The 27,431-nt window shown below is 35.7% G+C and overlaps 1 protein-coding gene across 1 annotated transcript in view; it reads right to left on the reverse strand.

Annotated features, from left to right (window-relative positions):
• The window catches only part of LOC136855877 (apolipophorins-like), a 62,406-nt gene that overhangs the window by 20,701 nt on the left and 14,274 nt on the right, over nucleotides 1–27,431 (reverse strand). The window contains 34 exon segments of the mRNA XM_067133286.1: nucleotides 1,774–1,920; nucleotides 2,114–2,299; nucleotides 2,912–3,058; nucleotides 4,224–4,496; nucleotides 5,014–5,166; nucleotides 5,421–5,520; nucleotides 6,818–6,934; nucleotides 7,526–7,670; nucleotides 8,365–8,609; nucleotides 9,697–9,908; nucleotides 10,851–11,020; nucleotides 11,590–11,776; nucleotides 12,235–12,396; nucleotides 12,579–12,718; nucleotides 12,923–13,085; nucleotides 13,946–14,055; nucleotides 14,720–14,869; nucleotides 15,754–16,171; nucleotides 16,819–16,936; nucleotides 17,261–17,448; nucleotides 17,844–18,020; nucleotides 18,347–18,421; nucleotides 18,423–18,557; nucleotides 19,210–19,424; nucleotides 19,912–20,059; nucleotides 20,769–20,918; nucleotides 21,323–21,429; nucleotides 21,680–21,812; nucleotides 22,780–22,939; nucleotides 23,459–23,705; nucleotides 23,909–24,113; nucleotides 25,030–25,185; nucleotides 25,649–25,843; nucleotides 26,585–26,793. Of these exon segments, the coding sequence (XP_066989387.1) occupies nucleotides 1,774–1,920; nucleotides 2,114–2,299; nucleotides 2,912–3,058; nucleotides 4,224–4,496; nucleotides 5,014–5,166; nucleotides 5,421–5,520; nucleotides 6,818–6,934; nucleotides 7,526–7,670; nucleotides 8,365–8,609; nucleotides 9,697–9,908; nucleotides 10,851–11,020; nucleotides 11,590–11,776; nucleotides 12,235–12,396; nucleotides 12,579–12,718; nucleotides 12,923–13,085; nucleotides 13,946–14,055; nucleotides 14,720–14,869; nucleotides 15,754–16,171; nucleotides 16,819–16,936; nucleotides 17,261–17,448; nucleotides 17,844–18,020; nucleotides 18,347–18,421; nucleotides 18,423–18,557; nucleotides 19,210–19,424; nucleotides 19,912–20,059; nucleotides 20,769–20,918; nucleotides 21,323–21,429; nucleotides 21,680–21,812; nucleotides 22,780–22,939; nucleotides 23,459–23,705; nucleotides 23,909–24,113; nucleotides 25,030–25,185; nucleotides 25,649–25,843; nucleotides 26,585–26,793 (5,843 nt within the window).

Genomic DNA, 27,431 nt, shown 5'->3' on the forward strand with positions numbered 1-27,431 from the left:
CTTGGATATCTTCCTCTTCAATTTCTAAATCTAAACTTCTCCCAAGTGTCAAGATCTTTTTATTAATTTCCCCAACTTCTTCATCCTCATTGAAACCTTTAAATAAGTTCACATATACTTTAGCAGATTTTTCCAAATCCCATTCATACACTTTCTTTGCCTCCTTCCACGTCCTTCCGATGTTCATAATGGCGTTCAGAACATTGAATTTCTTCCAGAATGTTCTAAGCTCTTTCTCCTCATTATCTGTAGCCTGAACAGCCTGAGCAAACGTGTTCCGAAGATAACAGGCCTTGAACGTAGCCACGGTGACCTGATCCACGGGCTGTATGAAAGAAGCTGTGATTGGTGACAGATACACAACTTTTACATTCTCATTAATATCTCAGATGTGCTGAGGGTGGCCAGGAGCATTGTCAAGAATCAGCAGAATTTTGAAGGGCATGTTGCTTTCCCTACAATAATCTTTCACTTCTGGAATAAGGCAACGCACAAACCAGTCTTCAAACAGTAGTGCAGTCATCTGTGCTTTCTTATTATGGCAGTGATGCACAGGAAGCATATGTGCGCTGATTCTTGCTAATGCCCTCGGATTTGCAGAGTAATAAATCATGAATGGCTTGAGTTTATACCCAGCCACATTTCTCCCAAGCAGAAGAGTCAGTTGATCTTTGGCCTTAAACCCGGATATAGGATTGTTGAGGCATCCACTTCCAATAGAGTCCTGTTTCATTGGCATTAAAGATTTTCTCAAGAAGTACCATTCATCAACGATGATCTTATTCAAAGCATCCTTAAATTTAGCAGCTCCTTCAGTGTCAGCACTTCCATTTCTTCCAAAGGCCCTGTCCTCTTCTTTGTTATAATCATGGAATGAACTGAAGCAGATACCTTTAATAGCATCCATTATCCATTTCTTGTCCTTAATGATGATGGATACCACTGACTGCGATAGATGTTCGTCATGAGCGATCACCATTACTGCCTTTCCCGCAGCATGTTGGTTGATAATTTACATTTTCTGTTCTAAAGCGATGGAGTGCCTCTTCTTTGCACTAACAGCAGGAGACTCACTTGGGCGTTTGGCAGACATACTGATATTACACAAACTTGAGCTTTAAACAGTTTACATACATTCAAATGCACAAAAATCGCACACAAACATAGTCCTAACTTGACTTCATAGACAGAGAGAGCAAGTGAGATCAAGTCAGGGCAAGAGATACCTACATCCCAGTCTCTCAGGCCAACGTATCATACACCATACTCTGCCTGACTATACTCTGCTGCCTGCGCCTGCCGCACGCAACATTTAAAAATATTTTCAAAATACTGTCGTTTCGGTATCGCATTGTAACTTCGAAATCATCGTAACTGTTAACCCAATCACAAATTCGAATTATTCTAAGATGAAATATCGTAACTGGGGAAATACCTGTATATTACAGCCTACAACTGTGTATTTTCTGTATATTACAGCTAGCAGCAAGTCAACATAGCTCCTAACCTAAACATTCAATTTAAGAGATTTATCTAGAAATCTATCACATCTAAATCATAATGATGTAGCTGATAAGTACAGAAGTCTCTTAAGTTGTGGTGGTCTCATATCCATGATCACCTCATTAACCATTTCTTCATGAAGAATGGCATATCTACATAGAACGACACTTTACAGTTTAGTAAAATGAGCACTTGCATTTCTGTAGGAAGGTTCTAGAATTACAACGAATTTACTATCATATTGCATGAAAAGCATATTACATACAGTACCTTAAATTCATATCCCTGGACTGGTGAAAGGCTTAAAACTGACGACCCGCGAGAGGGAGAGATAAACAACTCGTGATGCAGCCTTGACTGATGCCCTCTATAGACCAAGAGACCATTTGTTGTCAGTGTATACGAAGTGCCCTTTCCCTTGAAAAACATACATAAGTGTTTGTGAATGATTAAAAAGCCTCCTGATTCTAAAAATATACAGGAAAAGCAAATATGAAATTCTATTTCACGTAAAACGTCAACAGCGAAAGTCTGTCTCATGAATGCAATGTTGTTAATTGTAAACCAATAAATCAAGAAGTAAACGGAATCTCCAGGTACATTTATTCACCTTCCGGATTCCTATGCTCACGTCCTTCAGTTCCGTCTTCACCGTCGTGCTGAAATACCTCTCGTCTCTATAAAAAGCCTTGACGGTGACTTCCTGGCCGTCAATGTAATGGATGGAAATTTCTAAGGGCACTTCGTCGACAAGTCCCTCCACGCCGATTTCCAGTTCGTTTCCTGTAAAACTACCCTAAAATGGAGGGGGAAAATTGCTATATTTTTTAAGTTAATTAACATTCTCCAACAATGAATTTCAATAATAAAAATTACAGCATATAACATGGAGAATCTACTGAATGTAGGTAGCATTTACTGTTAAATACCACATTCTCTCCAACATTATGGCTGAGTTAACTGATTTATGAAAATTTGGTTATAAAGCCAAGCACTGAAGGGGCATTGCAGCCATTCAGTGCTTAGGACAGTGAAAAGAGAGAGTTGTAGTGGTTGGACAACAAGACGGAAGAAAGGAAGCAGGAACGGAGGTAAAGTAAAAGTCAAAAAAGTGGGTGCAGCTTGGGGTTGAAGGAACACTGCAAACAACCTTTAGTAATGGCTACGCTGCACTGTGTTAGATGTACTGCATTACCACCCTACAGGGCTTCCTGTGTTTCAGTAAGTGTATGCAAATGGGCTACTCCTAAAATGGCTGTTTGGTAATTAGCTACAAAATTACATTAAATATTATACTGCATATATACATTACATGATACACTGCTATTTCAAAAAGCTGGCAGTATTAAACTTCTGGTGATACATCAGTACAGAAAGTAAATTTCGTTAATTTATTAACAAAACTCACCTCTAAATTGTATGTGTGATATCTGGCCACCTCTCCTGTGTGGGATATAACAAGCTGACCCTTGACTTTTGGTACGTGAACCAAAACTTCTCCGGCAGTCTTGAATATTTCTTCATGATCTTTCTCGACATCTATTGAGTGAGTCACCTGAAATACAATTGCAAATGAAAAGAATGCCAATAAAATTATAAGAATCAAAATTATGTACCCTACCTTTTCTTCCGTTAAACAAATTCGAACATAAAAACATTTATTAGACAAAGATGCAGAACAAGTATGAGGTTATAATAATATACAGTGCTTCTCAGCTCAATTGTAATTGCTGTATAGTATGTGAAAACTTAAAGTACAAAAGAAATATCTACCTCTAGATTTCAATCTAAGTAACACTCATGGAAAAACAAATAAACATACACTGCACATTTACTGCTACTAAATACAATAAACATCCCAAAACTTTAACTGCCTATTTACACCACACATTTACTGCTACTAAATACAATAAACATCCCAATACCGTAATTGCCTAACTTCAATTACAGAGATATTTCAAACTACTGTACTAATATACAACATATTTTCTGTCTCCACCACTTAATTGTTATCATTATCAGTAGCAAAAAAAAAAGGTGAAAATTGGAGCAATGTAAAGTTAAAGAAGTTGGACAGCTAAGAAGGAAGAGATCAAAGAGAACTGATGAAAAATTGCCTTACTGCAACTGCAGGGATATTTCCTGATACCTTTCCAAACTACAAATATACAACATATTTTGTATATCCACCACTTAATTGTTATCATTGTATAAGTGAACATTGGAGCAATGTAAAGTCAGAGAAGCTGGACAGCTACGGAGGAAGAGACCAAAGGGAATCGATGAAAAATAAAAAAAAAAGCAGAAATCAATGCAGCTGGGACCTAAGAAGGTTACGCTGTAAAGACATTCAAAACTGTCTACAGTGTGCCATACAAGGTAAGCAATACCCTCACTTCAGGGCACATTTTGAAATGAAAATCTCTATACAATAGAATTATTAGATTTCTTTATAATAGTAAGACTAATGGCTCCCCTTACAGTGTGCCAGAGTCAATAACAACAAAACACAATACAGTTTTAGGACTAAGCTCTGACAAAAAAGTCCTGCTGAAGCATTCATAGCAAATACTTTCTTCTATTCATTACATTTTGTCATAGTTTATTTCTACCCTTGAAGTCTGTTCCATGTAATTCTGAAGATTCTCCAAGCTGCTACAAATGAAACTTAAACTTTCATTTGGTTCAACTGCATGAAGATGACAACACAGAGCACTTACTTTAAGCTTTCCAGGGTTGTGCCCCACACTGAATGATCCGTTTAATGATGACCTGAGTTGTTTCCAAGATTTTCCCAGAGGAATTTCAACTTCTGCAGACCCAGATATGTGGTGCTCATCCTCCACAATCCAATATGACCCCACAGAGTTGATGTTGACGATTTCGATGCCCCAGCTTCCGTCCACCTTCATGTTAGCAGTTGTGCCATTCCATTCTCCACTCGCGCTGATTTCCAACAGCTCCCAATAATTAGCTTTTGAACGGGTGTTTACCTGAAGGACGAACGTAACTGCTCTTATCATCTTTTATGAAATTCTTGCAATTTAGTGATGACAAAACATAAATACAGCATGCAGTTCTCTGAAAACCTTTTTCTCTTTCACCATGAAAATATCTAAATTCCTTTGGCAATTCCTGAAGTCTCTCCAAAATTATCTAAATTTCCATCAGTAACCCAAAATTAAATATCCAAAAGCCCACGGAAATTAATTCTTTTCACTTACTAGATTCCCCTTTCTAAGGGCTTGGAACACAACCATACTTTACCAAGTTCAATGGAATTTACTCATCTCTAAATATCCTGCATTTCTACAATAATTTTATATTCAGTTTCTAAGAAACAAATAATAAATGCAAAGAAAAACACCCTCACTTAGATTGAGGAATGACCACAAAACCCATCTGCGGCAAAATCTTAATTAACATTTAAATCCACCACCGGGAGCTAAATGAACCAAGTACATTGTTATTACAGCAAAAATGCAATGAGTGAAAAGCTTAAAACCTTACCACCACATCCATCTTCCTGAATTTAGCATTCTTAGACATCTTCACGTGTATATGGAAATTTGCCTCCTCTGTAATAGGAGACTGCACATTAAACGTGACGACTCCACGACTTTCATAATTGTTCATCACCATACCTTGAACGACCAAGGACATCTGCAAAGCATAAATATAAAGCATCAAGTTGAAATTTCGTTCCTTTGAGGTTCTTTTGTCCTTTTATTTGTGAAACTTTAATTCCGAGTCAATGGCCCCTGTGGGCTTGTTCCATATGAACAGGGTTCACCTTCTGAATAATTATAACAATAATAATTCTCCTCACCAACCAGTTTTTAAAATTCAACATCCTTTATTTCATCAACATTCATGCTGGTTACATGACACTTAAATACAGTACATACTAAACTCACATTATGAACATTTTTGTTTGGCATCTGAACTTCAAACGTTGTCGACAGTTCCAGATCCCTGTCTCCTACTGAGAAAACAAGTTCCGATCCAAGTTGGAATCTGCATATCAAAATAAAAGGTACGGTGAATGCATAATATACTAATATGTACTGAAATACCTGGACACAGTATGTGCAAAGCAACACTTGACATAAATGTTATGGAACATGAAGAATTCAGTGCATTGTAAACTGCTTGCAAGACTGACATATATTCTACTGTCTTTCAGTCACATTACTGCAAACGACTGCTGTAAAACAACATCAAAAGAAAAAAAGAAGTAATATTAGAAAATAATACTATACTGCATTGTCTTGATTGTGGAAAGTCAATTTTCTACTACAGATTGAACCATATTAGTGTAGTAAAAGATAAATAATTTATTTTGCTTGACACATATGTAAAACCCACAAATGAATCATACAAACTGTTCCTCTGATACTGTATTATCTAATAAAACTACATTGTAAAACACTCATGTCAAATACTGCAGCATCAGACAAAATAGGCCATGTTCCTTAACATAACTTGTAACAAATAAAATTAAAAAATGTTTTGAAAATTCAAATTAACCTGCATTTCCTTGAAGCTATGTTGCATAAAAAACAATGTACAACATGTTGTAAGCACAAACTTGGCAAATGGATAACAAGGTACCCTTCAATCAGGAATCACAATTCTCTAATTTATATTTGCTTCACAACAAACCAATGATCTACAATTTAGCAAACTCAGTGATCACAAAATTGTCCAAGGCACTTCAGTCCTTCATAAAAACAAAGCAGCAGGGATCTGATAGCATTTCACATGAACAGATCCCAGTCTCCAGAGGGTAGCAGGCTCAGTTTTTCTGTCTCAACACCAGGACAACTTGCTATCACACTTGTTTCCCCAAGACATTTATCACTTGTTTTGCTAATGAATTCCTTTCTTTTTATTTTTTTTCATTGTTTTCCTGCTTTTTTTTTTTCCAGACACAAGTAGTGATTTGATTGTAATGATTTTCTCTCAATTCTCTCTAGCACAGACGGATATTCCATTTGGATACCTTGATAACAATGAAATATAGTGACTGGAGCCCCATAGCTTTGGTAGTCTGAAGATATACTTCAGTATACAGCAACCAGAACCACTGTTAGACACCCACAGCTCCTACAGAGGGAATATTGAGAGTAGGATTATGCACAAAGGCACAGGACTAAGAACAATGGGTCCATAAACACTTCATGGTAAATGAATTGGGTAATCTGGGATAACAGAAGACAAGGGTTTGTTGTCAAGCAAATCAGGACTCAAACACCTTTGACAACCAAGGTCTAACAAAGTTACTCCCCAAAATTTTCCCCAGGACACTTACTTGGATTCATCTGGGAGAATCAGAGTATAAGTAAGGTGATGACTGTCGCCCACTTCATCGCCAAGTACAACAGTAAGTTCTGTCTGCCAGGTCCATGACAAAACTGACATGGAACCTCTGAAAGGACATGAAATATATAAAGAATGTTATTTTCAGCAGTGATTAATAATCCTTTTGGTGACTGTGCCTTTGTGAGTCCTGTCTGCACCATTTTTAGAAATGTAAGTAACATTTTATTTTGTTTGCTGTCTGTGAATTTACTATTCATGTAATTTCACTTAGTCTGGTATTGTTGTACACCAGAATACTTGCACTTTACAGAAGAACGTTTAAAAAAAAGGGAAAAAACTCAACAAAAGGTTGAAATGACAGGCAGCACTGCCAAGAAGGATGCATCAAACTCTGGTGTTGGATTTTGGATGACTTCTCAGTGAGACAAATCAGTCCAAAGGGTTAAAACTTCATATCTAATTTTGGTAAATTCACTATTTTATTAGGTGTTTGAAGTAAGCTGAAGAAAAGACCTTTAACTAAATTCATTGAAGGTATTGTACAGTACCTGGTGATACAATCTCCATGACAGCAATAATGAAACTATATCATGAAATGAATTTCTTTACTGCCACTGGATAACTTTACATTCTTTGTTAATGAGAGTCAAGTTTAATCTCAGGCTACCAAGATCAAGAACACTTTCCCATGACTTACTTTAGTTCCAGAGGTTTGCCATCCTTGGGCAGCTGGACCACAGACGACAACATTACTGTCCTGGACGCATCTCTCCTCACATCCCAAGAGAACTCTCCATCCAGGAGGCCAACAGAACAGCCATCATGACCAAGCGCAACCTTACCTGGCAAAAAAAGAATGACGTAAATGACTAATAGACATTAAAATATAAAATAATTAATTTACAAGTCGCCATACAGCTTTCTTCTATAGATGGAACACCTAGTTTAGTATGGTGCTAAAATCTTACAGGTTGTGGTGAACACATGTGAGGAAGGTTGAAGATTTGTTAAACTTTAAATTCTAACCACCTGCCTGGTCCTAAGTCCAAGTCTACATGTATTCATAATTTACTCTGCTGTTTAATAATTCTTCTGTATGATGTACAGTACTTCATTGATTACATGTTCTTTAATAGATTTAATCTTTTGTACTTCTTGTTTCTTTCTTTAGTAATTTTATTCATAATATAAAAACAGATGAAATGCAGTTGAGATAAAACAGGTACAGGTATTTCCCCAAGGTGCACTGCTTTCTTCCTCTTACTTGTCATCTGGTTTCACCATTCTATTCTCACCTAGCTGTCCAACTTCTTGCACAATACCTTCCTCCAATTTTCACCTCACCTAAGAACAAAACCTCTGAACAAACTCTGTGAGCCCACAAATGTGATTCACTGGTACTATTAAACTAACTTATCATAATAATAATTAAAACTATTGATAAATATTAACTCAGAACCCTAAGCTTGTGGTTCCACTATATAATATTCCACTATACACACACACACACACACACACTTTACTTTGTATACTAACTTTTAATTTCTCTGTTGAAAGGAACAATCACAGCATTTAAATTGAAATCTGTACTCCTTCCCTCATTATTGAGTGTTATTTCTCCTTCATAGAGATCCTTAACCCAGTTTTTGAGGTGGAATACAATATCACCGGATATCATGCCGTCCATAGCAAGTTCCAGTCCAAACACAGTGATATTCCCAACTTCTGCAGAGGACTGGAGGCGCAGATGTTCCGAAGACCAGTCAAATGATTCTTGCAAGCTGGAGGGGAAAAAAGAGATGGAAGTTTTACAAATGACAATTACATACAGGCAGTCCTCAGTTATCGGTGGGGTTCCGTTCTAAGGGTGTGATGATAACCAAAAATCACAGCTAACTGAAAATTGGCAATTTGCGCGCTTTTTCAGCAAATTTCAGGGCTTATCGGCACCAAAAAGCGCTGATTTTCGTTACCGACGCCTCTGTTAGGTATGTATTGGTGCCGATAAGCAGAAATCGGTGATTTTCGGTGCCAAAAATTGCCAATTTTTGTCACTAGGCAGGCGCCATAAAACCGGATCGCTGTTAACTGAGCCCACTGTTAACTGGGGACAGCCTGTACACAGCTGTTGGTGAAAAATTATTTGTTTACAAATAAACAAAATACGAAAGAGTAACTTTCTCATTGAGCAGATTAGCCATACAAATGACTGGACAACCATTAGCTCTCCAAAAAGAAGTTTTAAAACATTGCACAGATCGTAAAGTTATTTACTGATGTGAAATTCTCAGGCTGACTAATCTAGGAATCTGAAATATTTATATGAAACTTGAGGAATAAGCTTGATTAAATGATTTTCATGTCTTGGTTTAAGTTTAAGCTTTATGCATTCTTCAACTAACCACTGTGTTAATATTATAATACTGAAGTATATACTAAAGTATATACAAAAGTGACCAGCACTTATCTAAAGTTTGAAAATGATTACAGTATCTATAATTTGAAAATGATAAGTTACAAAAACTATGTAAATCCTTATTTTTAAAGGGAACAGACCTTTTCTTATGCATATGTATGTATAATATAATAAAGACATGAAAACCATTATACACTACATATACATACACTACAGACACAGAACAATAAATCATGTCACACTGGAAAATCCTTCTGTGTGTCGAACTGCAATTCACACAAAAACTAGATGACCATTATCTCAAAAGGATATTTCAAGCCAAAGCACTTGTACTTCAGGTAAAAAACTTTGTTTAAATTCTACATAAGAAAAGAAATACCATCATTACCATAAAACATAACCTAATACATAAGTCTAAATCAAGTACAGTAAGGCAAACAAGGCCTACTTACACAATCTTCCAAACATTCATTCCATCTTGGATCAGTACATCATAGGACATCTCAAAGATGGCTCTCTTCTGCGTTGTGTTTTTGTAAATTCTCGAAGAGGAGCTGTAAATTCTTCCGGAAGGCATTACAGTAGTACTGTGCCCCACCATATCTCCATTTGGCCGTTGCTGAAGAGTGTCTACGTAACTAAAATGCCATGCAGGTAGCCTGATCTACAAAAGAAATCATAACATTGAACAATTATTGTATTCTCCCACTTCTGCATTTTCATCCAGCCAATGAAAATTACTAATACACAAATGAATTACAGGTAGCCCTCTAAATACAAGCTTTCAGCTAACAAACTTTCAAAGATACAAACTGCCATGTCTGGATGATATGTGGAATGTATAAACTTTATTTCATGTATTTTACTGCCATTTTTTCAAGGAAAGATTACATGCATGATATGTGGAATGTATAAACTTTATTTCATGTATTTTACTGCCATTTTTTCAAGGAAAGATTACATATCTTTAGTGTATTTATTATAAACTTCATTTTATGTACAAACACCAAATTCTTTCATAGAAATCTTCATTGCTGCACAGTGCTATATGCAGTAAGCTAAATACAATGCTGGATGCCTAGGATAAATTGTTGCTATTAGAAACCAATTCAACTTACAAAGAAGCTCATGGAATGGAACTTACTTGTATGTGGAAGACTATCCATACTAAAAACCAAACAATCTAATGAAACAAAAGTAGGAGTACATTTAAAGACCTCTGCTATTTAGCATCTACAACTTCTTTTGCAAATATATTTCAAAAAACAGGTAGCCCTCAATCTCAAAATCTATTTCTCTTTATTAACCTTTTGTGCAATTTAAGTTGTAGGCAGTCCCCGGTTACGGCGGAGGTTCTGTTCCAGCAGCCTGCTTTAAGTCGGAAATCGGCGTAACCAGAAAATCTTAAGAAAAATTTATAGCGCCGGTAAACTGGATTTTGGCACTATAATCCTAGTTTCAGCGCCATAATCTGAGTACAGTGCCCAATTTTTTTTATGAATACATTTGAAAAAGCACTGTAAGTACTGTACTGTACAGATTCACCATAGGCCGAGGCAACTGTAACCCGGGGACTGCCTGTACAGCTAAGTGGGAAAAATGTTACCTCTAGTTCCATGTGGTACTTGAAGAATTCTTCGCTCTGGTCATAGAAATTACTCATGATCTTATGATTTTCATCACCAAACTGGGCAACAACTAGGTTCTCAACAGATTTATTGGTCAGTTGTAGCACATGCTCGATGTCCCAGTTCACATCAGCTGCCAGGCTTGTCACTGAAATTGGTGTCAAATTTAACAAAGATTTACCCTTCAAGGCAACAAAAGACATTGGATATTGAATTAGCAAAGAAAGCCTTATTTCACAAACACACTACATTTCAAATTCATACTCTCTGGTCAAAGTCTTGTTTTCAGCAAAGAAATGATAAAATACAATCAAGGCTAAAACAGGAGATGGGAGAGGTATACGTATATCCAAAGCTATTTTATCTCTATGAACAGCCGGGCATCAGAACAATATCAATTCAAAATAAATAACATGCGATTAATACTATAAACATATTGCCATGTATGGTAGGGTTTTGCAGAAAAGGATACTGTACAAACAAAGGGGATGAACTGAATCATTCTGCTCTTGATTTTTTTATATGCAGTATGTGGAAATATATTTATTCCAAGGGGCTGAGGATCAAGGCTTTCTAGGATAAGTTGAACAGCATACTGTGTCCTAGACTGAATGAGATTACGATCAATATATATACAATTTTGTATTTCAAGTTATCTGGTACCCTAAAAAATGAAGCACACAGAGTTCTCATTGAAAATTACCCAAGTCTACATACCCTGCAGTTTATTAACAATCCTTGCTGCAAGACCAGGCAGAGTAGTTTCCTCTGCTATGGTAGAGTTTTCATGATTCAGGAGAGGAGGTGAAACTGGGTTTGTAACTCTCCAGAAAGTAGAGTGAAAGGCTTTAAATTCTCGTTGTGTGTCTCCTCCTCCAACGATAAGGGTAACATTGTTAGTCACCTTGAAAGAAATGGTTCATTATGCATATTACAGAGGCTTCTCGTAAAGTTTAACATGCAGTTAACGTGCCAGAAGTATCAAAATGTCAACGCCACAAAATAAGTCTCCAAAAACTGGAGACAATCTTTGCAGAGTTTCTACATAAAGTCTGACCCAGTCTCTTGACTAATGTCAAGGAAATCAGCAAATTATATGATTTTTTCTCATTGCGTATACTGTGTGAGCTTTATTTCCTCATACCCTTCAATGGAAAAAAAATAATTTATGGAAATTAAAAAGCTTAAAAAATTTCAAGACTGTTGCTTCAGTAATCTAAGCTACAAATTAACAATTTCTGATTTTTGGGGTGGAGGGTCTCCTAAAACTTACAGAGTGAGAGAAGAATGTGAGTTCTGGCACAGACATAAAGGTATTCAAACCAGACATTAAGATAAATTAAGAACACTGCCTTAACACACCTCTGAGGCATAAACCCGGGTAACACAAGATATTTTAGTATCGAAGTTTGGCTTCTCGGGAAGAAGCAGCTGAAGGTTCACCATGTAGTGTTGGTCGTCCTGTCCCGAACCAAGATCGCTGAAGCTGCCTTCCAGGACCACTAAGTGCCCATTCCAGGTTGCCTGTAAAACACTTCAGAGTTTTTAACAAAGTTTCAGTTTGCAAAACAGAGTACAGTATATGAAATCAATACAGTACTGTACTGTACAGTGCATGGAAATGAGATCTCTAAATTTCATGACTACCTGATTTCATTACTGATAAATTTTGTATATTGACTTACTACGTGACACTAACAAGATACCTGTACTTTAGATTCGATGATGGTTTCCTTTAAAGAAAATGTGGATTCTAGGCCCAGTGAAAAATGAGGTGTTGAAAGGTGAACATTCTTGAGTGTTATCACTTTTCCTCTTCCTTTTGGTGCTCTGTACTCTGCTGTGCCTACAAAATTTATTTATTCATAAGTATTTCATTTTCGTGAGAGACAACACATATGATTTCTTGCTTGGTTGAAAAACTAAACAATTATAAAAGACCTTGAGACACCACACCTTACAACATGGACAATATGAAAACCCAGAAAGGTTTCCACACGTAAGCAATAGCGTGTGTATCAACTTTCATAACGTGTGTCTATAAACCAACCTTTTATAGCAACATCCAAGAGGTTTCTGAGAGTCCCCTCTGTATAGAGATCAAGGGATAAACTGCTCACTTTATCAGATGAATAACGTGCCACATACCCCTCGAGTAGGGCGTCTTCTTGGTTTGCTGGGTAGCTGATGACAAGTCGTGGTTTGACACTAACCTGGAAATTTGAAACATATTTGTTCTTTTACAAAAAAAACTAGCTACAAATGAAAACTTAGTAAGATACTACAGCAATTGTCAACCTGTGTTACTTATGATAGTTTCATAAACTTTCAGCATTCCAAAATCTTCTTTAATTACTTGACAAATCTTTACAAACTAGCAGTTCCAATTAGGCTTTTCGATGCATTCAATTATCTTAAAAACTATTTGAAATGAAAAGTTATGGGTAAAGATGAAAATACCCAGTAAACAATTCTTAAAAATTTCAGAAAGTTTACTCACTGGTAAGTTATTCTGCTTCAACAATCAATCTCCCTTCCATCAAAATCACATAGCATTAAAAATGTAATTGTAAATGCCACAGTTATTCAGTTTTACAGCACTGCAACAATGTTTTCACTTATGAAATATTTCTAACTGATTTCAATTGTAAAACTGAAAAATTTATAAGAGCAAAGACAATTACATGAATATACAGTAAATGCCTTCCTAAAATTCTTGACCAAGACTTAGAAATGCAAAGGACACTACTTGAAAAATCTGAACCAGTGATATAAACCTCCACTGTTCGAACACAAATTTGCAGCATTTCTTAAAAATTGTCAAATTTCTTAAATGAATTATTTGAAATTAAAAATGATTGAAAAGTTATCACACACAATCCAACAATTTGGGAAACATCACGAGCTACTAACGAGTCAGCAGACACACAACAAGTGATCCTAGGTGCTACCTCATACCTGAAGGAGACTTATCCTAGACCAGGCCACGTAGCAGCCTTCTTGTATAAAGTTTTGAGTGTCTGGAAAATTATGCAGAAGCACAAAAAGTTATGTAAAAGTAATTCACCCTTACCTGACCCCCATCTTTAACCAACAGTAGCTCAGCTTTAATTCCATATTCTGATCTTCCAATATTCAAGTGGCCTTCGAAGCGTTTCAGATTTGGATCATTTACAATGGAAACTGAAAAAAAATGCCAAATTATCTTGCTGACAAAATATCAGGCAGAGTAACATTCTGGATCCTTATATGAGTAATTAGATCCCTTGCATATTCAGCATTAATGGAACTTAATTTGAATGATGTCCCTTCTTCACTCATTCTACACTAAGCTAAGTTTCTGATGCCAGATATGTTACAAGCAACCAATGATACTACCAGGACTAGTGTGAATATATTGTGACATAATTTCTAAAAGTGGTCAAGGTTTGAATTAATGTACATTCTTTTTCAGATATAAGCCAGATGCATGCTAACTTTTTACTGACTACCAGTGATAGAGCAGTCTGTACAGTCACATTCAGCACATCTGCTTTTTACTCATTATCACAGCAATCATTCTTGTGAATCCGGTGAAAGATCAACGTTTAGGTGGAATGCATCAGAGTCATCAGCATAAGTTTGCACATCTGAGTGAAGATTTACAGCAATTATAAGTCAGCAAGACCAAGAATTTTACAAAGGTGGAGATGATAAGTGTTTTTGAAATGCTTTCCACTGCCTGGATAGTAAAAAAAAAATTCTTGAAAGCAATTACATCCTCAGATACAAATACAAAGACTGTTTCAAGAAATTTTGACTTATGCTGGTACCAGACTGCCTTAAGAAAGAAATTCAAAACTTATACCTTCTCCAGATGCAATAAGCTGCTGAGTTTGAAGAAGTACTTTGATTGTGAAGTGTGGGCTATATGTCAGACCAAACACTATTCCCATCTTCTGTTCCACACTTGCTCCATCTGCTTCAACATATATATCCAGGAATACAGAATTGACACCTGAAAACCAAACGACTGATGAAGTTATCGTCATTAGTGTTATGAATGATTCATAAACCTTTACCAACCACAGTAACATTGCACAAAAAAACCGAAATACTCATTGCATTCTCCATTACTGAAAGATCAATATTATAACATCAAAAATAAAATTTTCATGACGAAAGAGCAAATATCATTAACACAAGTTCAAAGACTGCATTACTAATGCACCTTAAAGTATAACACAAACCTTATGGTAATATTCGTTTTATTAAATAAATGCTTTTGATGAGCAGGTGTAAATATTTTCTGTAATGAGTTGCTAATGGAATATTTAATGCTGAAATGTTACTAGAAACAAAAATCACATAAGTGTAAAATTTTTACTGAATATCCTGATTGAGGTCTGACCACTTACTCCCAGATTTTAATGGCTTAATTCCTTTTCTTATTTCCATTTTTTGTTAAAAATGTCAAATTCCTATAACATACGTTACTACAGTACCTTGAATAGACAGAAATAAATCAGATATCTAACGCTTCAATACCAATAGCTGGTGATATCTATTTAAATAGGGCTCAACAGTAACAAACAATGTTGACATGATGGACACAGCAAAAGTAAGGGTAAGGTGTAATGACAATTTACAAAATAAAACATTATTAAGGTTATGAAAAATTGCAGATATGATTTCTTTCTGAAATTTCATTGAGAATTACAGTATAAAGTAAACATTCACAGTACTACCAATCTTTAAAAATTTCCAGCACACAAGCCAGTTCCCTTAAAAAACATCTTTACAGATAACACGAATTAATTGAATGAACAATAAGTTACATTCTGTGATTTACATACGTCATTTAAAGCTTTTGAGATAAAACACTAAACAGTGACTTCCTACCTGGATTCTTCGAAGAAAACCCAATTCTATATCCAGTGATGCTCTCCTCTGACTTCTCTATAAACCTTCTCCTTTCAAGCATCACTTCATGAGGCCCTTGCGTCATAAACAATGCTTCGAAGGCATTTAGACCAACAACTTGTTGGAAGTGCCTTTTGCAGCTGCTCTTAATCCTATAGCCTCCAGGGCTTCCAAATCTCTCAATGTCATCATCTTCCTGGAAGTCACTCCCAGTGCCTGGAGAGGAACACCTCATTCTGTCACTCAAAAGTTCATCAAGACCTTCCTTCGTTATTTTACCGAGAGAATCCTTGTCCGATTCGAATGGCTGTGATTTAAGACGACGGACAACACTGGATGCGTCGCCTTCAAACACGCCATGGGGTATATCTACCTTCAGCTCAGCACTGTCTGTTCCCTATAAATAACTTATTTTGTTATTTTCATTCCATGTTTACTATTAAATATTCAAGAGGCTGTCAGGTGTTGAAAAAGTCAGTCTCCCAGTTTTCGTTGAGAAACAGTAACTTAACTAACCAAGACTGGGAAATTTAACTTGCAAAACATTCACAATCACTAGAACTCATCATGCATCATCTGCAACTGAGGCACTTCACAGCACGTTTCCTGATTTTCTAGTGACTTTGTATAATATAGTAATATACTCGTATTGTAAGTATTATGAATTAACTAAGAAATTTAAAGGTATTCATAAGGCTCTTCTAAGTATTATACACAAACAAACAAACAAAAGTAAAAACAGCCATAAGGCTACTTATTTCCATATACTGTAGTAAGGCTGAGAGAAACCCTCAAACATATGATGTTAATTTCCCAAAATCTTTTCAATTCAAATATTTTTATGGATAAGAACAATTAAAATAGTCAATGACTTTTAGTATCCTATACTAAAAATAATCTCAAAAATAATATAACTCAAAGTATTCATGATACTTATTTTCATCAATCTTAACATACTAAAACTGCAGATCACAGAAGTAAGAGATGATCTTAATGAAAGTTTTAGCAAATTATTGTTAGAAAACTTAAACAATGCCAACTTACCTGAATTTTCAAGTTTGCTGACACATCAAAGGCTGTGCTTCTTGTATTTGAATATTCCGCATGGACAGTTCCAGATAAAGAAGTCAATTCCAAATAGGAAGAAGAGTAAGTACCAACACTGAAATGCAATTCAATGACAAATTTCAACTGATAAGTAATACCAGGAACTGCGCCAATGTTTAGATGATCTGAAAATGTGTACGTATCAAGAACTTTTGTTGTAACTATAAAATCACTGCATATAAAAATTAATAAATAACTGCCTCTAAAGACATTTGTACAGAATATGTTCCTTAATGTTTTTACTACCTAAAACAAAACAAGAATATTGACAACACAGAATACACTAAGAAATCCAAAACCAAATAATTTTTATTTTCTATTTAAAAATTTTTTGAATGCCAACCTGTTACATCTATTACCAGTTGCCAAATTACTGTACCTTGCTGCCACCTCCAAATCTAAACTAGATGAACTTGGGTTTCTTATCAAGCTGAGCAGATTCACTCGAGAGCTTCCTGCTGCAGTGTACATGAATCCTTCCTTCTTATGGAGTGTGACTGGGAACCCCATCATGCCCCAGCAAGTGAGCGTTTCGTCTTGACTTGCCCACGCATTCGTTGTCTCAACCTGTTGAGGAGTTCGTAATCATTATTCAGAGGCATACAGCGTATGATTCTTGCATGTCTCATGTTTACTATTTTATGTGCTACCATCATCTACATAAAAATGAAAAAAATAACTTTCTTTATACTAGATATACAATATCATGCGTAACAAAAACTATAAATCTTGACTACCCTAAACATTAATTGTTTCAATATGTTAAGTAATTTATGATAAGTTCTGATTATTGCATACTGTACATCATGCTTACAGGGTTTCTTCTAAAAAATAACTTCTAGGTACAATAAATTGGGAAAGTTTTTACTCAATATACACATATCACGTTACAATATTCAATGCATAAAATACAACCACAAATGATAAAAGACAAAACTTGACACCGAACACAAACTGCCTACGTTTGAGTTTAGGAGAAACGAATATGATGCTTCAAGGAACTGTTCCATCCAGTCATCAAGGAGTTCTCCCCATTCAACAGAAAACGGGTCAAAGTTGAACATGTTGAAATAATGATCAGCACCTCCAACCCCAGCAAATATCCAGCCCTTAAAGCTAGTGATCACCTTCTTCTTGACCTGAAGTAGAGGACCTGCTGTTGTGAGTTATCTCTTTAAATTAATCATAGCACTTGCTATGAGGTTTAGCAGTGCAGGTATGATTCAAACAAAAAATCTTCTTCAATTTAAGTGACTTTATGTTGCGAACCCCTCCTACACTTATTTACAAAGGCACATGGTCTTCTTTAAATGCTTTCATCTGCAGCAAAAATATCACAGATCAGTATCATCCAAGTGGCACTGAAAGAACATTGAATCTAAATAAAAGTATTCAAAGCTTTCCTGATCTTGCATTCCAAGATTGCATCTACACCACCTTAACCACATCATATTTTCTTCCTTACCTTTCGCAACAAATTCCTGACATCAGATACATCAAAGCTACGTTTATCCCTTTCGTGTTCCTTAACAAAGTCCTTCTGAAGCAGATTTGAAAATCTCCTGAGCCTTGTGAAGTAAGATGCCGACCCATTCTAGAAAATTATTTCCTGCAGAATTATCATGTCCAAACACAGACTGTAGGACTTCTTCAAGGTTTTCTAGTCTTCCACCAAACTGCAAAGAACAAATATCCCATAAACATGAGCAATTTCAATAATAAAAGTACTATAGCTTTACAAGAATAAGAGGATTCTTCAATTAGAGTATTTTAAAAATTTCTTTGAAATACACTGAAGCTAAATACTATTTGGTACCTAACTGATCTGCCCATAATTCTTTTACTGTTCTAAAGTAATTTCACACTGCCAAAAATTTAGTTTTCAACAAGTTGTGAAAATGGAGCAGAACAAAGTAAGATACGTCAGAAAGATAGGTGGGGAGAGATGAAAAAGAATGGATGAAAAGTAAAAGGCAGGATTTTAATATAACAATGCCTAGCTACAAAGGACTTTAATCGTTGCCAACAGAGCGTAACTGCGTAACCAAGGTACAATTTAGGCAGTATCCCAGTAGAGACCCATACTATTTAAAATGTAATTTTCAAAAAATAAAAATATATTTTGTTTACAAACTAATCATTTATGTGTGACATTCCACTCCCCAACCCAACTTGTTTCTTGTAGATAAACCTAGGCTACAACAGTGTCAAAGATTTGCAGACCCACAAATGAAGCAACAATGCAAGTGATAGATTTGTACAACAAACAAAATATCCATTAAACAAAATATGCAGAGCATAAAAAGTAGATGGTTTTGTCTATCTCACCTGAATGCTTCCTCCAAGATGTCTCAGTAACTCTGAAGAGAAGTTGAAGGTAAGGCTTTGCGGTAAAAACGAATTCTGGAAAATGACGTCAGTTTCCAAGTGCGTTTCTGGGAGCCCAAACACAGACGTAAAATTTAAGATCATGTGGCGAGAAAACTGACGGATGTCCCCTTGTTTCTTTCCGTTGCTAACGTAGGCACTGACGTACGACCTGACTAAATGGCAAAACAGTCTCATATAGTAAGCGAACTCAAAACTGATTCAAAGATGCTTTTCTGGATTAACAGATCATGAATGAAAAGTCCATTTTAATCTATGAATTTATTTATTCAAAATGATAATATTTTATTATTTTTTCTTAAAAACATAATAGAGAATAACATACTGTACACCTGTGGGTAATGAGAATCAACTTCTTATCAAGCTTTTGAATGAAACATATACATATCCTAAACATGACCTACAATTTTACTTTTATAATTTACACAAATTCAAAAATGGCAACAGAACAGACGCTTACTTTTTACATCTGAAGTTTCATATACATTTACTGTATCTGTATGAAAATTATAAAGCAATCTTCCTTATAAAATCTTATAAAATCAAGTCAATGTCTATAATGCACAAGAATGAAATTATATTAAGGAAATATGGCTGGGATATCTTCTCATGAAAAACGGTAAAACTTTGACCCACACGTACCTTGAGTGTCCGACTCCTTCTCAGTTATCAGTAAAGCAACAGCCTCTGCCTCTACGGGAGAGCAGGCATACAAGGACTGGAACGCTGTGATCCGAAGCTCGGCCTCCACCGTTTCGTTCAGAGCTTGCCATTTTAACCAGTTGGTAACCTGTGTGAAGAAATTCAGTTAAATATACATTACATGATTAATCACTAAAATATGTTTTGGTGAAACAATGCGTCATTATCATCATTAATGTTTTAACGTTTTTAACTTAGATTTTCCCTTCATACAGTTAAACACAAAATATATTCTCTCTACTTTCTTCTATCCTTAACCATTCTGCCTGAATTACCACCTGGTCTAGGTCTTCATCTCTTTCCCATTTCCATGATTTATTGAACTTTATTTCTGTCTTCGTCCTGCTATTCCCAAATCAACTGCTTCCCCGCCTAAATGTTCTTCATCCATCCCCATCACATTTGCATACCAAATCAATCTTCAAGTCTCACCAAAAATGTGTCATCAAATTATTTATGCAATGGATTTCAGTGACTGTTTTTCTAGCTACATGGGTTCTGCAAGACCCTAAATTTTCTCATACAATATCTTTACTTCTCATAAAATATATTCTGTTATGGAATGCATGCATTAACAATTCATAAAAAACTTAAAATTCTAAATTTTTGTGTCATTTAACAGAAATGTACATGCACACACACATTCATCATCATTTAATTTTAGAAACTAAGACAAAAATAAAACAATCTTTAACAATGCAGCTAAGAAAAAAATAACCATATATGATAACAAACATCTTACAAAAGAGAAGTCATCGTGACAAAAGAAAATGTGTATTTAGCAGAAGAAAACTTACATGCAAACTACAGGAGCCATGTTTTATTGCTGCCACAGAAGCTAGACGAACAGAATAATCTGCTTCAAGTCCACCACACGTCATGAGCGACCTTTCCACGTCGGTTCCGTAAATGCCGATGTTTCCTAACCCACGAATAGCTAGAAGAAGCTGTCAAATTAAAATGAAACTAATTTACAATGTTGACAGCACAATGCTTTCTTCCCATCAGATACAGAACTAAGGTATACTGTACACACTGTAAGTATGTATGAAATATTCGCAATAATAGCAATACCACACCAATTTCAACTTCTAGCAAAGTTTTAACAATTTACCTATCCACCTGAATGAACAGGCATAGCATCTGCTGTACTGATTTTTTTAAACAGACACAATAACATACAATATTCTACTTTACATTAAACCAACATGAGGACCATAGAATGAATAGGAACTTTGCATACAAGCAGTATAAATCTTTACAAGTTCAGCATAGACCTAAAATGGTAGCTAACAGAAAATCATTATAATATGGTAGCTCATAAGTACAAAAGTTCGCTAAGTTAGCTTACCTGATTCCTATGTTCCGAGCGTCGGTCTAGACATCCGGACAAATGGCTCGCCAGGTTCTGTATGATAACTTGCAATTTCTGTCCCAAACTACAGATTCTGGTATTTCCTAAGAAACAAAATCAAAACAATTACTCATCTTTGCATCTTCTAAGCCTCAGCAATATCAAAATTTCCTCCTAAAACTAAGAAACCAGTACTGTATAAATTTTATTTGTTATTGTATAAACTGTCCTGTCTAGAAATAATCCATGCTTAATATAAAAATGTGCTCTATTTCACACTGTAGAATAATGATTGTAAAATCAAAATTTACAAACACCCTTATTTCCAAAATAATATGAACCATATTAGCGTACCTTGGGGACAACCAGGACTGTCAAAATTACACTGGTGTGATCTTTCACCCCAGCAAGAATTTCTTACAGCCCTGCCAGCCATGGCTGCTACCCCTAACACAGCATCTCTCCAATGAGAACCTTCAAGTAGTTGCTGCAAGCAGAACAATGCAAACATAAGAAAGTGAATGCAGTATTATTATTATAATGAAATGTTGCTGAGTAGTTTGGACATATCCTTTGCACCATCCAGGGGTTCTCAGTTCATGACAGAGTCAGATGGGCAACTCTGATACCAGAAGACTTGAAGACCAAGTCCTTCAGGGATGAAATGTGAGACAGGAGGCTCGAGATGAGTGGAGATTTGCGGGAGTGAAAGTTTAGGATAGACATGAGTGGCAGAATTTTGCAGAGGCCTTTTGCATTCCACCGTGTTGGAGGAGTGATAAGGAGAATATTGATGTACGTGTGTATGTGAAAAATCAAATGAAGGAGCTCTCAAAATATGATATTCAGTGATGACAAAGTACATTATTGAATGGTTTTCTCACAGTAATCTAAATCCATTTCAATTGCCCAATTACCGTTACATGTAATGAATTAACGTGTCTCATTTTAAAGTCAACTCAGATTCTCTGTAACTGTCTAAATGTACATCAAAGTATTGTGCACCTTATTTATTTGATAATCTAATCATCACTCAAGTTTATTGTGGACATGTAAAATTCAAGAACAGATTCGGTAAGTTACATCACACGCCAAAATCCATTTTCCTAATGACCCTTAAATAACAATTTCAATCCAAAAATTAAAATTCAACTTCACTGGCAGTTTGAAAATTCATTATTCATTTCCATGTAAACAAAGTTGCTTCAAGCTTCTTCAATTAACACCTCAAAAATAGCTTAATATAAACCTTTCACAGTACCTGATCCAAAACCTTTCACAGTACCTGATCCAAAATAGCTTTAGTTAAAGAAGTAAACAAGAAATAAATGCGTAAAGCGAAGTAATAGTTTCATGCCCAAAACAAAACTGTAACCAGAAGCTTTCTATAAGACACTTACATTTAATCATGTCCCCTCCAAAACATGCGAAACAAAAGTCAACGCAATACTCACAGAGCAGAATTCCAAAGCCTCTTCTGTTGGTTCTTCAACATTCGCCAATGATGATACCCACAGGTGAGAATGTTCAGCAGTACCCAATGCCATCAGCTGACATTTTGCTGCCGCGGCAGATGCTGTTGTGACAGTACGTAAGGCAGATGCATACAGTTGCCTTAATAAAACAACATTTTTCTTTGAGAATACACATGAGCTGAACTTTCACAAAAATCATATAAATCATGAATTCAACAGACAACCTATTAAGGGGTGGGCAATGCTCATTAACTTTCCAAAAAGTAAATTAAAAGTTATGTATTCATCACTGAAAAAGATGTGAAATGACATTATCAGATGCTATTGTACAAATACCATATAAACAATCATTCATTAAAAAATGTATGATAAGCAGCATTTTACACGCTAAGATATGTAAATAAATACACTGCTTTCTTTGAAAACCTATAACTGTTTCACTATGGCTATCAAGACAATTTGATATTTTTACATGAAAGCTTCTAATACACAAAAACCATTACTCTTTCCTTGAAAAAAATGCCAATGCAATACATGAAATAAATTTCATATAATCCATATACTGTATATCATGCTGACATCGAAATTTGTATCTTTGAAAGTTTGTAAGTTGAAATTTGTTTATGTAAAGGACTATTGTGCACAATCTGATACTTACTCTAATCTTCTGTGCTCTGGGCAAATGTGTCTCCCAAAGATCTCTCTGTACACATGAACCAAAGCATCTGCCTTTAGCCATTTAATCTCTTCTAGCAACTGGAAATAATTTCTAACAGCCGCCACAGTTATTGCCTGCCTCGCATTACCACAGAGATCACTTAGGATATGGCGCACTCTGACAGTGGGGTCACCTTCAGGTGGCAAGGAAAAGTCATTCGTGTTCAGTTCGACTTTGTTGAAAATCTCTGCAAAAGAAATATTAGTGTAAGAGTTTTCTTAAAAGTTTTGTTACCCTGTGAAGATCATATCAAATATTGATAGAATATTTGCAAAAACATTTTTATCAGACCTTTACATAAGACACACTGGTTGCTAAAAATGTCTTGGGTATCTACATCACAAAAAATACAGTACAAAAACTTCACAAATACAAACTCCACTAACATACCCTCACTGCCATCACTAGGCTCCCATTTCTGTACGCTGATTAAAGTCATGTTCAGATTCACACTAAAATTTGCTGTTTCAGGCAATGAAATCCTCTGGTAACACACAACTTTCTTGAGCAGAGGATTTTCACTTTCAAACATTTCTTCTCTATGACCTGGATCTAATCCTCCGTGAAGCTGGTATAAGTGATGGCATTCCCAACTCTATAAAAAAAAAAAAAAGGCAAAAGTGGCTCCAGATGTTGAAGAAATACCAACTGAGGGACATAAATCTCACAAAACCTGAACTGACTACTTGCCAGTTCTACAGTCTAACAGATGAAGCCCAGTTGCTAAAAGTGACAAATTCTGAGTCCAGCAGTGTCAGGTTGATTACTGCCACTTCAGGTTAATTAGCTATTTGATTCTAGAGTAAATTTGATCAATGGAGAAACTCAGATGCTGACTCACTGATGAAGCAGATGGCTGATCCTGAGAAAATAAGCTTCCTAAAAATGTACAATGAAATTTTCATCAACTGAAAAATTAACAACTAAAATAAACAGAATAGACATTAAATTCATCACAATTCAATGGGGTTGTGAAAAAATATATCAAGCTTATTAGAATTGAGATTTAATCAAAATGACTTTGATTAATTTATCAATTTTTTTCTTACAGAATTATGCAGAGGGTATAGAAGACAGACTACCTGTATTAACAATGAAAAACATAATATTCATAAATGATACAAAAAAAAAAGTACACTTCACTGTACATAAACATATGGCATTAAGAATTACGGAAATTCATTGCTTCATGATGCTCAACTTTGAAAAAACAATTTGTAAAAACTTTTCACAGCAATATCACAAAAATATGCAAAAGTAAATATGGATAAAAAAGTAAATGATAAAAGTGTTTTTACATCATAATATTTTGATGTCAGTATTCATAAATTAACTATAATATATATCCACTACACCACATACATATCTAGGGTTATGACTCTTGTCGTGCACTGAACATACACCATCCTTTGTACTGCATTTTAATGCTGCAAGTTTTGGTTTTATGCCAAATCTTTTCCGTGTGCAACAGACGACCACATACCCCTTAATCATAATATGTAATGACTTACTGCATGCTTCGTTAGATAAGAAAGGCTCTGGGAATTTTGTCCCATCCCAATGCTGTGAACACAACGACTGAGGTCTTTGCTTCTCTTGAGAATATGATGACCGGGATCCATATTTTGAGTGTGGTAGTGGGTACTGCACTGTCCGAAGTAATCACTCTGCAAAATGAGGAGATAAGTAAGCATGGTTCTCAAGGGTACAGCACATCTCAACTTAACATGCACTTTGAGGGTCTGGCCTCTTGGATAAATAGCAGTCTGTTATGTAACAAAGACCCTATATTAGAGCTATGTTTGAATAGTTTCTAGATAATTTATAGCTAACAGCAATTCTAGATAGTTCCTAATACAAACTAGCCCGTAACTTTACATTTAACATCCAGTTTAGGAGATATTAGGAGATATATCTAAAAATGTATCACACCTGAAAAGGTAGCAGAGGAGAAAATAATCTAATATGGTAGCTGACAAGTACAGGAGCCTGCTAGGTTGATGTCCATTAAGTTGTGGTGTTACAGTACTCGTGTTAACCATAAACTATAATTCAAAGAAATCATCAGCCTACATGTAACTATACATGAATTAAGACTGTATATAAGCATCATAAAACTTTTCCACTCACCTCAGTCATTACATCATCCTGATTCTCCTCAAATGGCTTCAGGTTCAGAACTGCAGAAACAGTGCTGTGGATCTGAGCCACAGCATACTTCGATAATGTAGACGAAGGACCGACAACAGCTCCGTCTCCCATACATAAAGACTTCACTGAACCTGCTGATACTGTGATAGAAGCTTCAGCTCTTTCTAGGTTGACCTGGGAATGGGGAGAAGGGGCATAAATATAGAGAATAGTATTAAACAACATGGCTTGAGACTAAAATGACCACGATATAGGAAAAACACTATTAAATTAATCTTTTTTGTCCTAAAAGAAATAAAATTTACAGATCAGATGTGTAATTTCCATCTCTCTCTCTCTCTCTCTCTCTCTCTCTCTCTCTCTCTCTCTCTCTCTCTCTCTCTCTCTCTCTCTCTCTCTCCTTGCACCTCAAAATTAATCTCTGTTGGCACGTGACCTTAATTTTAATACTTTTCTTAAGCACAAAAAGAAAATTCATAAAATCCACATGCACCAAACATATAAATGATGCCACTTATTAAACAAAAAACTAAAGACATTTTGCTTTGAATGAAGTATGACAAGTCCTCATAAAATACAAACGAGTTATCTCAGCCTTAATTGGTTGTTGTTGCATTAACATCAAAATGTATATTGACAGAAATTCATCTTAAAAAGATCGGCTTAAACTAAATTACGGTACTGTACTTCAATAACATGTGCATATATAAAATTACAAAAAAAAACTATAATGAGGGCCTCATGAAGAAAATTAAAATGGCACAACCTCAACTCAATCGGCATGAAAATTGCCTTCTTAACAAAGTGCAATAATAAATAAGTACACTGATATTCAATGTTTATGAATATGAAGAGTAAATTTGACAATAAAGACTTCTGAATATTTGAAATTAGAAATCACGACAAACACCTCACCTCCCCATCACTGACAGAGTAATTACGAAGCACTACTCTCAGCTGACACTCAGAGACCCTTGTTAGAGAAACACCACTTTCCACAAAAGCTTTTTTCGAGGACATTTGAGGCTTGACTTCCTGATCTTGGGAGTCCAGTTTCAGATCCCACCAGCCACTGAAGGCAAAGTGTAATGTCTGCTGGAGGGGCAGATGGGATATGCCAATGCCTGGAATGGACAAAGAAAAGGAAATGACTCACTAAGCCTTTTAGGATGAGGGCGCTGGATCCATACCCTGTCCCACAGGTGTTCAGGGATGCTTATCTCCTAACAGCATCTGGGATATCTCACTGATCAGTCACCATAGTGATCACTGGATCAACGTAGCTTACCTTTACTGACTGGGTAACATAGCTTACCTTTGCTAACTGAATGAGAAGGGCTGTTGGCACACATATTAATTATAACTATAGGTATGTATATTGTGAGGTTTTTTTAGCACCTCGTTTTGTGGTTGTTTTCCTGGGACAATCGTCTTCCAATTGTTCCCCAGTAAGGGTCATTTCACATGTGTTGTCTCAGAATACTGAATAATACTGTTTTCCAGACAACAATCATATCACTTGTATACCCTAAAAATAACAGTGGACCAAGAACACTGCCCTGTGGAACTCTCTAGACAATAGGTCTTGGTTCGCTAAAGATCCCATCAACAGCAACTTGTTGTTGCCTACCTGCAAGGAAATCAAACATAAAACAGATCCACCTACTCCAAGATTCTGAAGTTTATGAATAAGTGCCTTGTGATTTACTAAATCGAAAGCAGCAATAAAATCAATTTGAATTACTCTACACTCAAAACCCTT

The sequence above is a fragment of the Macrobrachium rosenbergii genome, chromosome 33, assembly GCF_040412425.1.
Source record: "Macrobrachium rosenbergii isolate ZJJX-2024 chromosome 33, ASM4041242v1, whole genome shotgun sequence".
In the NCBI taxonomy this organism is placed as follows: domain Eukaryota; kingdom Metazoa; phylum Arthropoda; class Malacostraca; order Decapoda; family Palaemonidae; genus Macrobrachium; species Macrobrachium rosenbergii.